This window comes from Geotrypetes seraphini, chromosome 12, assembly GCF_902459505.1.
Source record: "Geotrypetes seraphini chromosome 12, aGeoSer1.1, whole genome shotgun sequence".
Classification (NCBI taxonomy): domain Eukaryota; kingdom Metazoa; phylum Chordata; class Amphibia; order Gymnophiona; family Dermophiidae; genus Geotrypetes; species Geotrypetes seraphini.
Window position 1 is genome coordinate 91,311,621 of NC_047095.1, and position 14,013 is coordinate 91,325,633.

Here is a 14,013-nt window from a genome sequence, read left to right on the forward strand (position 1 = left end):
TTAAAAGGAAAGCAGATTACAATAAAAACACACAAATAATGCTATGATAAAACATACATAACAATATCCAATTATAAGCGGGGGATAGCAAATTTACATATCCACACAATAATTCCATCCCTCCAAGGATTATACAGTATTTTCTATTAAGTTGTACCTTTAGAGGTAGAGAATGTCACAGTGAGAAAATTCATCACTGTTCCTGTCCCTGCGAATAACCGCGGGAAACCATCTCCATGACATTCTTTAAGGAGAGAGGGCAGAATGGGCACAACCACTGACCCGCAAGCCTTGCATTAAAGAATGCTGTTGTAGATGGACTGAGGTTGAGATAAACACTAAAGAATGACACGGGATTGTTATCCACGGGGACGGGGATGGTGATGAATTTTGTCACTGTGTATTTCTAATCTAATCTAATCTAAACCTTAAGTTTATATACCGCATCATCTCCATGAGAATGGAGCTCGACACGGTTTACAAGAACTTAAACTAGTGGGTAGAGAAGAAGAAAAAGGATTACATGAACTTATGTGTAGAAGGGGGGAGAGAAAGGGGGGAAGGATAGAGCTACAATTTGCTGAAAAGCCAGGTTTTCAGTTGTTTGCGGAATAACTGAAGGGAGCTCAGGTTCCGCAGCGGGGTGGTGAGGTCGTTCCAAAGACCTGTGATTTTGAAGAGAAGGGATTTTCCCAGTTTGCCTGAATAGTGGATGCCGCGTGGAGAGGGGAAGGCTAGTTTAAGCCTTTGGGCAGTTCTGGAGGAGTCAGGACTGGAGGAGTTGAAAGACAGTGGGATAAGAGGAGGCAGGATTCCGTGAATGATCTTGAAAGCCAGGCAGGAACATTTGAAATGGATTCTGGAGATTATTGGAAGCCAGTGAAGTTTGGCAAGGAGTGGGGAGGCATGGTCAGACTTGCGTTTTGAAAAGATCAGTTTGGCTGCAGTATTCTGGATTAGCTGGAGTCTTAGAATACTTTTTTTTGATAGATTTAAGTAGATGGCTCAAGTAGATTTCTCAAGTGCATCTAGGTTAAAATGGTTTCACAACTAGGTATACAGTACCATCTGATGACGAAGATTCTTTTCCAGAAAGGTTCCTAGATTTTTGCTTTTATGCATGCACCCGGCTATAAAATTACTCCCTATCAGTCAGATCTATGTTTGAAAGGAGTAGAACATGAAGTTTTTATTGCTGCTTAAATAAAAATACAATAAAATAATCTCACCTTGTAGTGTTAGAGGCTGGATTATTGATGAAAGTCTTCAAAAAAAATCTCTGGTTTTCTTCATACAGATAGTTTCAAATGGAGATGAACATTTGGAAAAAGCCATGGAAGAGATACTGAAGGATTCGGAAAACGCTGAAAACAATAATGCGCCTGATTGTAAAAATGCTAGTGAGTCCTTTGATGGTGATTCACCTGAAAACACTTCATTCAGTTACAATCGCAATCCTCTGCAATTAATTCTGGACCCCTCTAGAACAGGTACAGAAAATGTGTGAAACCAGTTTTAATTTGGTTTATGCAAAATGCTTTAAGCTGTAGTTCCTGAGGACAAACATGACTTAAAGGTCTCGCAGATGAGTAATGTCATCTGGAGGAGTTTGACATAGTAAAAAATGTAGAACAACAAAAGAGCAAATAGTTGTCTACGGGCAATGATGAACCACAGAGAATCTGCTTAAAGAGTGATAATGTAGAATTTATAGAATGACCTGACTTGGACAATGTTTCAGCTTTTGCCTGCATCAGCGGTCAGAGTATGGTGATCTCAAATGTAGATAATGATTGCGACATTGGTTGATGAAATCAATGCCTGAGGGTTGGTAAGTAATTTAGGACTATGAACATGATCTCTTTCCCTAAGAAGCATAGTATACAAGCAGTAAGCTTAGTTAGTGTACTTTGCTTCTTAAGCATGAAATATACAGTACAGTGGTACCTCGGAATCTGAACTTAATCCGTTTCAGAACCCCATTCGAGTTCCAAAACATTCGAGTTCCAAGCCAATTTTTCCCCATTGAAAATAATAGAAACTGGATTAATCCGTTCCTTGGTCCCACAAACTCAGCAAGATCGGGCCCTCCCCTGGCAGAGACAGCAAGATCGGGCCCCCACCGGCATAAGCAGCAAGACCGTCAACGGCAACCGTAAGCGGTGCTCAGCCCAAAGCTTTCCTCTGACAGGAAGCTGCATCAGAGGGGAAGCTTTGGACTGAGCAATGCTTGCAGTTCCCGTACGTTCGGATTCCAAAGCAGCGTTCGGATTCCGGGGAAAAATTTAATTTAAAAATAGTTTGGATTCCAAGTTGTTTGAGTTCTGGGGAGTTCGGATTACGAAGTACCACTGTATTTCATGTTGGGTCATTCAGTAAACTCTGTTTTCACTTATCAAGCACAAGCTACTTAGAATTTAATTTCCTATCCAAAGTACCGTGGTCAGACCACCTACTCCTAGAATTCACCACATTCTGGAAAGAGCTATCAATAACCAAACCAACCCCCCCCCCTCCCACCGAGTAGCCTCTTATGATAGAAACAAAGTAGCCCCTGAATCATATTGGAATGAAATAGATAACTCATTACTATCTCTCCCTATCCCTGACCAAGATTTCCTGGACCACTGGAAAACAATCAGTGAGCAAATCCTAAACAAACTAGCCCCACTCAAATGCCACAATGGAATCTAAAGATCAGAGAAGTGGGTTGACTCAGCACTTATGCCCTTAAAAAAAGCTTGCAGACAAGCTGAGTTCTACTGGCGTAAACACCCCTCCCCAGAAAACAAGACTAAGGCCTAGATTCTTAAAAATCCACATTAAAAAATGACAGGCTGCTATCGCAGCCATTCTGTTAGCCAATTTAGAAAAGCAAGTCATTCTCCAAAAAACGCTCATATAAATAAGGTTGGTGGGGAGACTTGCTAAATTTGCATGTGCCCATCGCTGGTGATAGCGATGGGCACATGTGCCAAAAAAAAACAACAAAAATAAAAAAAACAAAACACAACAGTGGGAGAGAGACCCATTCTTTCCCATCTGACACACAACACCCCCCGCTGCAGTGGGAGGGGTGCTCTCTCTCTCCTGATGCCAAGCGAACCCCCCTCCCCAGCAGCGGGAGAGATGCCCATTCTTTCTCGTTGCCACACAACACCCTCCCCTGCAGCGGGAGAGATGCCCGCTCTCTCCCGCAGCCAAGCGAACTCCCCTCCTGCAGCGGGAGAGATACCCATTTTCTCCCACTGCATCACAACATCCTCCCCTGCCTCCGACCTCTCTCCCCCATACCTTTAATTAGATGACTGACTGGAGGGATGCCTACTCCCTCTGGCCAGCTGGCCCACCTCTTCCAAATTGGGCCTTCCCCTCCCTGGTACATCCTGGGATGCATCAGGGGAGGGGCCTGGGGCTTTGATTGGCCCAGGTTGTTTAAGGCCCCTTCCATAGGGGCCATCTAATTAAAAGTATGGGGAAGAGGAGTTGGAGGCGGGAAGGGGGGTTTTGTGATGCAGCGGAAGAGAATGGGTATCTCTCCCACTGCAGGGGGGCGGTTCGCTTGGCAGTGGAAGGAAGAAGGCATCTCTCCTGCTGCTCAGGGGGATCATATGCGGCTTTTCTAGCAGTCTTTGACACTGCCATGCCAGGGTTTTAAACAGTGCTGTCACTGTACTGGCACTCCTGGACCAGTTACTGATTTTTTTCACCAAAAGCTGATGCTGCTGTTAGAAAATGGCTTGGTGATTTTTAAGAATCAAACAATTAATTAAAAAAAGAATAAAAGGCACTGTCATATAAACATCATAATATTGTAGAAACAAATTAGTAAGCTTATACCAATATTAACAAGGTAGTATGTAAGTATAAGTCTAGTAATGCATAGCAAGTAAGTCAAAGGTTATCCGAAATTCAGCTAAGGAAAGCTTAAGGTAGTTTACAGTACTGAAGTAGTGGTGACCAAATCTTGTCAAAATTTGCTAATGCACCCATGTTTATAGCTGTGACCTTTTCAAACTTGGCATATGTGCAGACAATATTCACCATGTATTATAAGAAAGTTGTAACAAGTCTTTCCAGCAACTAAGTATAAGTTTTAACCCTATTAATAGCAAACATTTGAGCAATTTGGCTTTATGTTGTTCAAGTGAAGATTTTATACTATGTTGTTGTTAAGTGCCATTGACTCGTGCTCGAGTCCTAGAGACTTGATACTATAAGCACTCAAAATGATAATAGAATAAGTTAAAGATTTGTCAGTGATTAATATAGAGCTAATCTTTTGCCCAACTTTCAACCCAAAAAGTTGTAATTGTGGACAATAATAAATCATGTGGTCAAACATACCAATTGTAGATTCACAAGACCAATATTAGTTGGATTTATACTGTCAAGCTTAGACAGTTTATAAGGGGTCCAATATGCCTTGTGTATGAGAAAATATGCAGATTGTATGACTGCCAAGGATCTCAGAGATTTAAAGATAGATAACCAAATCAACAAACTGTTCTCAGTATTAGATAACACAAACAAGATCACAAATGGCGACAACCTCTCTATTCCAACAGCCTCAGAACTAGCTAACTATTTTAAAATAAGACCAGCTAGACTCACCGCAACAGATCCACCTTTGGAAATACCAGCAAACAGATCTTGGAACAATTTTGAAGTAGTTAAATTCAAAGACACAAAATGGCTTCTTTTAAAATACTCCCAAGCATCCTGAAGCCTTGATATCAGCATACCTTACCTGATCAAAGCAGCCACCCCAACAACCATAGGAAAAATAACCCAGTGGCTCAACCATCACCTAAAAGCTGGTCTTTTCCCCAAATCAGGAGAAGGAATTATCTTAACGCCCATTCCCAAAAACCCAAAACTCAGCCCTTCTGTGGTAACCAATTATCAGCCAGTAACTTCCATCCCACTATTTATCAAAATTATGGAAAGATATGTCACAAAACAACTTGAATGCTACTACGCTTCAATATCCTCCACCCTTAACAATTGGGATTCAGGAAGAATCACAGCACTGAGATGGTAGTCGCAGTACCTTCTTCAGATACATTAGCGACAGGAAAAAGAACACAAACGGGATAGTATGCCTTAGAACGCCAGACGGGAATTATGTGGAAACTGACTCCGATAAAGCCAAACTACTGAATGATTACTTCTGTTCAGTCTTTACCTGCGAGGCACCAGGGCACGGGCCTCGGCTGGATGCAAAGCAAAGCATGGATGACCCATTTCAGAAGTTTGAGTTCATACCAGCTGATGTTTACAAAGAACTGTCAAGACTCAAGGTGAACAAAGCCATGGGACTGGACAATCTGCACCCAAGAGTGCTCAGAGAGCTATGCGATGTTTTGGCGGAACCGTTAGCCATGATCTTCAATCTCTCCCTAAGTACGGGGAGAGTCCCCCTGGACTGGAAAACTGCCAATGTTGTTCCTCTGCACAAAAAGGGTTGCAGAGCGGAGGCTGCGAATTACAGACCAGTAAGTCTCACATCAATAGTGTGTAAACTCATGGAAACTCTACTTAAAGGGAAATTAGACACGATATTGGATGAGGGGAATCTGAGGGATCCCTGTCAACATGGATTCACTAGGGGCAGGTCATGCCAATCCAACCTTATCAGCTTCTTTGACTGGGTGACAGGAAAGCTAGACTCGGGAGAGTCTCTGGACATAGTGTACTTAGATTTCAGTAAAGCGTTTGACAGTGTCCCACACCGTAGACTATTAAACAAGATGAAATCGATGGGGTTAGGTGAGAAACTAACGGCATGGGTCAATGATTGGCTGAGTGGAAGACTTCAGAGGGTGGTGGTCAATGGCACCCTCTCTAAGACATCGGAGGTGACTAGCGGAGTGCCGCAGGGATCAGTCCTGGGACCATCCCTTTTTAACATATTCATAAGGGACTTGACCCGAGGGCTTCAGGGAAAAGTAGCGCTGTTTGCCAACGACACCAAACTGTGTAATATAGTAGGTGAAAGCGATCTCACGGATGGTATGGCGCAGGATCTCAACATGGCAGCTGGGCTTCAACGCAAAGAAGTGTAAGGTGATGCATCTCGGCAGCAGAAATCCATGCAGAACATACACCTTGAATGGAGAAACACTAGCTACGACCTCAGAAGAATGGGACTTGGGAGTAATCATCAGTGCAGACATGAAGGCTGCCAAACAAGTGGAGAAGGCCTCATCCAAGGCAAGGCGGATGATGGGATGTATCAATAGAAGCTTCGTCAGTCGTAAACCTGAAGTCATAATGCCACTGTACAGAACCATGGTGAGACCTCATCTGGAGTACTGTGTGCAATTCTGGAGGCCACATTACCGTAAAGATATACTTTGAGCTGAGTCAGTCCAGCGAATGGCCACTAGGATGGTCTCCGGACTCAAGGGTCTCTCATACGAGGAAAGACTGGGCAAGTTGCAGCTCTACTCTCTGGAGGAGCGCAGGGAGAGGGGTGACATGATTGAGACATTTAAGTACGTCACAGGTCGTGTCGAGGTGGAAAACGACATATTCTTTCCTAAGGGACCTTCAGTCACAAGAGGGCACCCGCTCAAACTCAGAGGAGGGAGATTTGGTGGTGACACCAGGAAGTACTTCTTTACAGAAAGGGTGGTGGATCACTGGAACAAACTACCGGTGCAGGTGATCAAGGCCACTAGCGTGCTCGACTTTAAGAATAAATGGGACATCCACGTGGAATCTCTACGTAGGTCGAGTAGTACTCTGACTTAATGGGGTGGGACAGTAGAGTGGGCAGACTTGATGGGCTATAGCCCTTTTCTGCCGTCATCTTTCTATGTTTCTATGTTCTATGTTTCTACTAATAACATACGGCAAAGAAATCAAAGCAAGGATCAAAACAAATCATAATACAATTTGACCTAATTAGTGCATTTGACCTAGTAGATTTTGATTAAATGTCTGAGATCTTCAGAGATTTCAGATTTAGCAGCCCAGTCCTCTCCTAGTTCTAAGGCTTCCTAACCACTCAGAAATATGCTGTACATAAGGATGGTGAACTTTCTGACAGCTGGAACCCTCCCAGCGGAGTCCCCCAAGGATCTCCACTTTCACCATCAGTGTTTAACCTTCTAATACAATCCTTGGGAGCCAACTAGATCATGCAGAAATAAAACATTTCACCTATGCAGATGACATAATGATCATGCTACCTGTAAAGGCTGCATTAGTCAACACCCTCACCTCTGTCAAAAAATGTGTCCACATCATAGAAAACTAGACCTCAACCCATTGCCTCAAACTAAATAGGAACAAAACCAAATTCCTTTGTCTAGGACCCTCAACTGACCCATGCTGCACTCCAAGGATTATAGTAGATGATATAGACTTTCCATTAAAACTACAATCCCGAATTTTAGGAGTAGGAATTGATAACCAATAATAAAAAAAATCTTCCTTATGATAATTTCCTTATGATTTCCTTATGATGATAAGATCCATCAGAAAATACTTCAAAACAGAGGCTTTCCAAATTTTAGTGCAATCCCTAATCCTATCTCGACTGTAATTAAAACTAGTTCTTTGCTCTAAAGCATTATCGCATCTACAACTGGTTCAGAATGCAGCAGTAAGACCCATAAACAGACTTTGGAAATCAGAACACCTACAGCCCTACTATATGAAACTACATTGGCTGCTCATAACCACAAGGATCCAGTTTAAATTAAGCATCACTGGCAGGCAATGCCCCAACTACCTGCAGCAAACGAGGTGGCCATCCTACTCCAGGGTGCTTCCAACAGATAATCTACCAGAAATCTTTTTCACTTAAAATACCCAGCATGCAACAATATAAAGTCTACCAAATTACCCTGTCCTTCAGTATCAATTAGCAAAATGCTGGAACCAACTATCACTTACACTATGATCTTGTGACCACTATCTCAGGTTCAGAAAACTTCTAAAAGGATTTTCATACCAAGACAGTGAGCCAACCCTGAAGTAACTGAAATGGTAATTGTAAAAGCCCATTTCTAAACTGTCTAATGCAACATCTGGTATATAATGATGAGCCAATGATGACCTACTTGAACTTGTAACTATGGCCTAACTGTATTAATAATTGTACTGAGCTACCTATACTAGCAACTCTATTGAATGTCTGTGTCAAAATATCCATTGTAACTTCCTGGATAACCAACCCAACCTCTAGTAATGTAATCCGACCTTGAACTGAATAGGTAAAGATGGCATAGAAAATCTGATTAACAGTTCATGTGGTTTATCATTGACAGCTATCTCTTTTCTCTTTAAGGTGTTCTTTTTTAATGTCCCTCTCTCTTCATTGCACATGGTAAAAAGTGTAACAAGTTCTCAGATTTTTATATTTAAACATTTTTATTGAAATGAATGTCCAACAATAAACAAGCAATGCGTTTACACAACACTGTAAAATCATTTTCACCCACACAAAAATCCCTCATCCTCTCCCCTTCCGAGCTCTGAAATTTCTTTAGAACATTCCAGCCAGTATATCAACAATTAAATTTTTTTAAAATACTAAAAGTGAGTAAAAAATTGTGTTAACCACATAACAATTGCCTTATATTATGCCCCTTCTCTTAGTTACCTTACTTAAGTTTTCTGCAAATTTACCCCCTCCCCCACCTTTTTTTTTCAAAATCACAATTAACAGTTTTTTTTAGCACAGGCCGACTCACTGAATGCTCTAAGAATATAAGAATTGCCGCTGCTGGGTCAGACTGGTGGTCCATCATGCCCAGCAGTCCACTAATGCGGCGGCCCTCTGGTCGAAGACCAGCATCCTAACAGACTAGCCCTATCTGTGAACGTTCTGGTTCAGCAAGAACTTGTTTAACTTTGTCTTCAATCCCTGGAGGGTGTTCTTCCCTATGACAGACTTCGGAAGAGCGTTCCAGTTTTCTACCACTGTATGGATGAAGAAGAATTTCCTTATGTTCGTAAGGAATCTATCCCCTTTCAATTTTAGAGAGTGCCCTCTCATTCTCCCTACCTTGGAGAGAGTGAACAACCTGTCCTTATTTACTAAGTCTATTCCCTTCAGTACCTTGAATGTTTCAATCATGTCCCCTCTCAATCTCCTCTGTTCGAGGGAAAAGAGGCTCAGTTTCTCTAATCTTTCGCTGTACCGCAATTCCTCCAGCCCCTTAACCATCGTAGTTACTCTTCTCTGGACCCTTTTGAGTAGTACCGTGTCCTTCATGTATGGCGACCAGTGCTGGACGCCGTACTCTAGGTGAGGGTGCACCATAGCCCGGTACAACGGCATGATAACCTTCTCCAATCTGTTCGTGATTCCCTTCTTTATCATTCCTAGCATTCTGTTTGCCCTTTCGACGATGCCACACATTGCGCGGACAGCTTCATCGACTTGTCGATCATAACTCCCAAGTCTCTTTCCTGGGAGGTCTCTCCAAGTACTGCCCCTTACATCCTGTATTCGTGCATGAGATTTTTGTTACCTACATGCATCACTTTACACTTATCCACGTTGAACCTCATCTGTCAAGTTGATGCCCATTCCTCTAGCCTGATATGTCACGTTGCAGATCTTTGCAATCCCCCTGTGTCTTCACTACTCTGAATAACTTCGTATCATCTGCAAATTGAATCACCTCACTCATTGTACCAATGTCCAGATCATTTATAAAGATGTTGAAGAGCATGGGTCCAAGCACCGAGCCCTACAGCACCCCACTGGTGACGCTCTTCCAGTCCGAGTATTGCCCATTTATCCGCACTCTCTGTTTCCTATGCTCCAGCCAGTTTTTAATCCACGTGAGTATTTCACCCTCGATTCCATGGCTCGCAATTTTCCAAAGTAGTCGTTCATGTAGAACCTTGTCAAACACCTTCTGAAAATCCAGATATACAATGTCGACCAGGTCACCCTTGTCTATCTGCCTGTTTACTCCCTCAAAGAAGTGCAGCAAGTTCGTCAAACATGATCTGCCTTTGCTAAAACCGTGCTGACTGGTCCTCATCAGCCCATGTCCGTCAAGGTGATCAGTGATGCTGTCCTTTATCAGCACCTCTCCCATTTTCCCCGGTACTGTAGTTTTCCGGATCGCCCCTCGATCCTTTCTTGAAGATCGGTGTAACATTCGCCACCTTCCAGTCTTCTGGAATCTTTCCGGATTTGATCGCAGATTGGCTATTAGTTGAAGCAGTTCAGCTATGGTCCCTTTCAGTTCCTTGATGACCCTTGGATGGATGCCATTCGGTCCCGGGGATTTATCGCTCTTAAGCCTATCAATCTGCCTACACACCTCCTCTAGACTGACCATCAATCCTGTCAGCTTTCCGTCTTCGTTTCCAGCATATAGCCTGATGGGTTCCGGTATACACAGACGCAAAAAATGTGTTCAGTTTGTCGGCGATTGCTTTGTCCTCTTTTAGCGCTCCCTTTATTCCATGGTCATCCAACGGTCCCACAGCTTCCTTCGCGGGTCGTTTCCCCTTGATATATCAAAAGAACGGCTTGAAGTTTTTCGCCTCCTTGACTATTTTTTCCTCATAGTCTCTTTTGGCCCCTTTTACCGCCCTATGGCACTTCCGTCGATGTTGTTTGTGCTTGTTCCAGTTTTTGATCTTTTCCATTCCTGCTTCTGATAATCTGAATGTTGGGAGCAGTGCAGAGCATTCAGAACACTGACCTGTGCCAAAATATGCTATCGTGGTTTTGTTCAAGTTTCCCTTTTTACAAAGCTGTGGTAAAGGTTTCTACCATGGGCTGGTGAGGTAAATGCTCCGACGCTCATAGGAATTCTATGAGCGTCAAAGCATTTACCTCACCAGCCTGTGTAGAAACCTTTACCAAGGCTTAGTAACAGCCAGCATTAATTTCTACCCCTCCCCCCCCCTTTTTAGCAAGCTGTACTAGAGGTTTTTAGTGTGGGCAAGCAAGGTAAATTCTCCGACGCTCATAGGAATTTTATGAGCGTTGGAGCATTTACTGTACTGGCCTGCGCTAAAAACCTCTTGTGCAGCTTGATCAAAAGGGCCCTAAATGAGCAGAAAATTTTTCTTTAATTTGTGTCCTAGACTTGCACTAGCATACAGAGTGGCATTTATTGCAGCCAGTCTGATTTTGCATCAACATTTTTCACTCAAGGTTCAAGAAAAAAAAGATCCGAGTAGATTACAAGAAGGGCAAATGGTGCTGATATGGTTGGTGCATAGCATGCTAGGAGCTGGATCGCAAGGTCTCTAGCTTTGTCAAGTGACAGATGATGACAGCTAGAGGTCTTTGTGGCTGTCAAGGAAAAGGGAGAAGCACTTTGGCTTGAGTAAATCTGATCCAGGTGCATCAGAATCATCAACCTCGGAGAACAGAGGCACTACACCAGATGCTTGGGGTCTGTCAGTGTCATTGCAACATCTATCTCCTTTGATAATGAATGTTGTTTTTTTTAACTTTATTTAGTTTTTAATGCCAACAAAAAGTGCAATACAATTTACATACAAATAATAATAATCAAATAAGCACTTATAAACAATCAAAATCTATACAAAAGATAAAAATTCCCTCCCCCACCCATCATTACCATCAGAAATAATACAAAAACAAAAGATATAGCCCCCCCTCCCGCTCCCACCCCTCTGGATGTGTGGATGCAATACAATGGAAAATAAAGATAAAGGGCAACTATAACAAATCTACAAAAGACGTCAATGGACCCCCAAACCAATTTGAATATCTTATTATGCCCCTGCAAGTCAGCATTCATTATAAGTTAAGCATAATGAATGTTGACAAAGGCCATCAGGGCTGACCATCATTCAACTTCTAGCAGGATCCAATAATAATAATAATAATAAGGGCTTGAAATTTACTCACATGGTGTGCAAACATGAGGGCTATGAGGAAAACGACTTTTCACCTGAGTAGTTTCAGAGAACAAGATGTAAGTGGCTCAAAATGAGATTTCATATGCCACAGGAGGAAGTTTTGGTAGGTAGTTTTATGTAGAATAGGCCTTTCATGAAATGGGCTGCTAAGGGATGTGCAGAAAGTGGTTTGTTGTCTAGGCGGAAATAAAATGTACTAATAGCACTGAGATACACTCTAACCAAACTGGTTTTTAGGCCAGAATTAGGTAGAGAAGGTGGTCGAGGATGGACGGAAGTAGAAATGAGAAGGACTCCAGGGAATGTAATGGACATCAGGAAGAGAAATGTGTCCACTTGAAGTGATAACAGTGCTGAATGGAAGGTTTCCAAGATGCTTCAATCAGGACATCCAGCAGCGATTACCAAAGGGAAGGAAATGTCCAAGTCTAAAAAGAAGGGCATCCTTGGACCTGTTTTAATAATGTCTAGAGCAGTGTTTTTCAACCGCTGTTCCGCGGCACACTAGTGTGCCGCGAAATGTTGCCTGGTGTGCCGTACAGTGCAGACATTGATTAGGCCTCAGGCCGGGTCCCGCACGCGCTCCCATGAGACTCCCCCGGTCCCCGCTGCTGTTCAGTTTCGATCTTCTGCTCTGACGCAACCGGAAACAGGAAGTTGCAGCAGAGCAGAAGATTGAACACTGAGCAGCCGCGCATGCGCGGCTCTTTGGGAAAGCGTGCATGTCGCCGAAAAACAAAACCTACAAACTAAGGTGAGGCGAAGGGAGAGAGCTGGCTAAACAGTAAGATCGATTGGGCAGGCGAGTGGTGGCTGCGGGGACCGTGCGATCGCTCGTGTTCCCAGCTCAAATTGGAAGGAGGGAGTGAAAGGGAAAAGGATTCTGGGCCAAGGGGATGAAGACGGAAAGAAAAACCCACAGCGGGAAAGAAAGGGAAGGATAGGCAGGTGAGCCAGATGCTAGAAGCAGGGGGGGGGAAGAAAGAGGGAAGAAAGCTAGATGGGGTTGAAAAGAAGAGACACACTGGTATGGAAGAGGAAGATAGGGGAAATCTGGACACAGGAAGGTAACAGAAAGAGGAGAAATTATGTGCATGGGGCATAGGGACAGAGACATAAAGGGGACATGCCATGGGGATGGTATATGGACACAGGGGGGGGCAATGAGAGATACATAGGGGAGATATTAGAAATGGAGAAAATAGGAGCACAGAAACGAGATGGTTTGTGGGGATGGGACAGGGACCTAGCTCGCAGGCTCCAGTGGCTTGCACAAATTACATTGTAACGTGCCATGAAAATAAGAGGGAGGAAGGTAGATAGATAAGCCATGTGAGAGGAGCTGAAGGGTAGTAGAAAGGAACAGATGGTAAAGGAGGGAGGGAAGGGTGGTGGTGGAAAGGAATAGGACAGACATTGAAGGAGGGTGGAGAGGAACAGACCCCGAAGGGAAATGTGGAAGACAGAGTGGGAAGAAGACAGATGCCAGACTATGGGGGAGCGGAGGGAAGAAGATGGGTGCTAGACCAATTGGGGGTGTGTGAAGGGAGAGGCACAGTAACAGCAAATGGAAGACGTAGAGAGAAGACACACAGTGGATGGAAGGAATTGAATGAGAAGATGTGGAAAGCAGAAACCAGACAACAAAGGTAGAAAAAAAAATTATATTTATTTTTTGCTTTAGGATAAAATAGTATATTAGTTGTGTTGATAAAAATTTATAAACAAAGCTCTGCCATCTGAACATCTCTTTCTCTAGTTCAGCGGCAGGAACTTTGATTTATAAGAAAGGAATAAGCTAAATATTACAGTACTAAGGCTTATATGGATGCAGCGGGGACGGTGACGGGGCGGTGAATGGGCTGTGAAAGGGATGGCGGTGATGGTGACGGGGCGGTGAAGGGAACGGCTGTTGACGAAGAGCTACGTGTGTGTCTTTCTTCGATTCCAGCCAGAATATCAGCTTTGTGTTCAGCCAAACAGGCCCAGGTTTCGCACTGAATAAAGTATTTTATAATTTTTCACTATTCTGTTTACTTAATATTTCATAATAAAGTAATTATAAAATACTTTCTTTGTGTTTATTTGATTCCTATTCAAGAGAATTACTTTATATATAGTCAATATAGGCAC

At 43.1% G+C, this 14,013-nt stretch overlaps 1 protein-coding gene across 3 annotated transcripts in view; it reads left to right on the top strand.

The window, feature by feature from the left end:
• RABGAP1L (RAB GTPase activating protein 1 like) overlaps window positions 1–14,013 on the top strand; it is a 978,589-nt gene that overhangs the window by 97,428 nt on the left and 867,148 nt on the right. For all 3 annotated transcript variants that reach the window (XM_033916610.1, XM_033916611.1, XM_033916612.1), the window contains exon 4: window positions 1,298–1,490. In XM_033916610.1, the coding sequence (XP_033772501.1) occupies window positions 1,298–1,490 (193 nt within the window). The remainder of the gene's footprint in view (window positions 1–1,297; window positions 1,491–14,013) is intronic.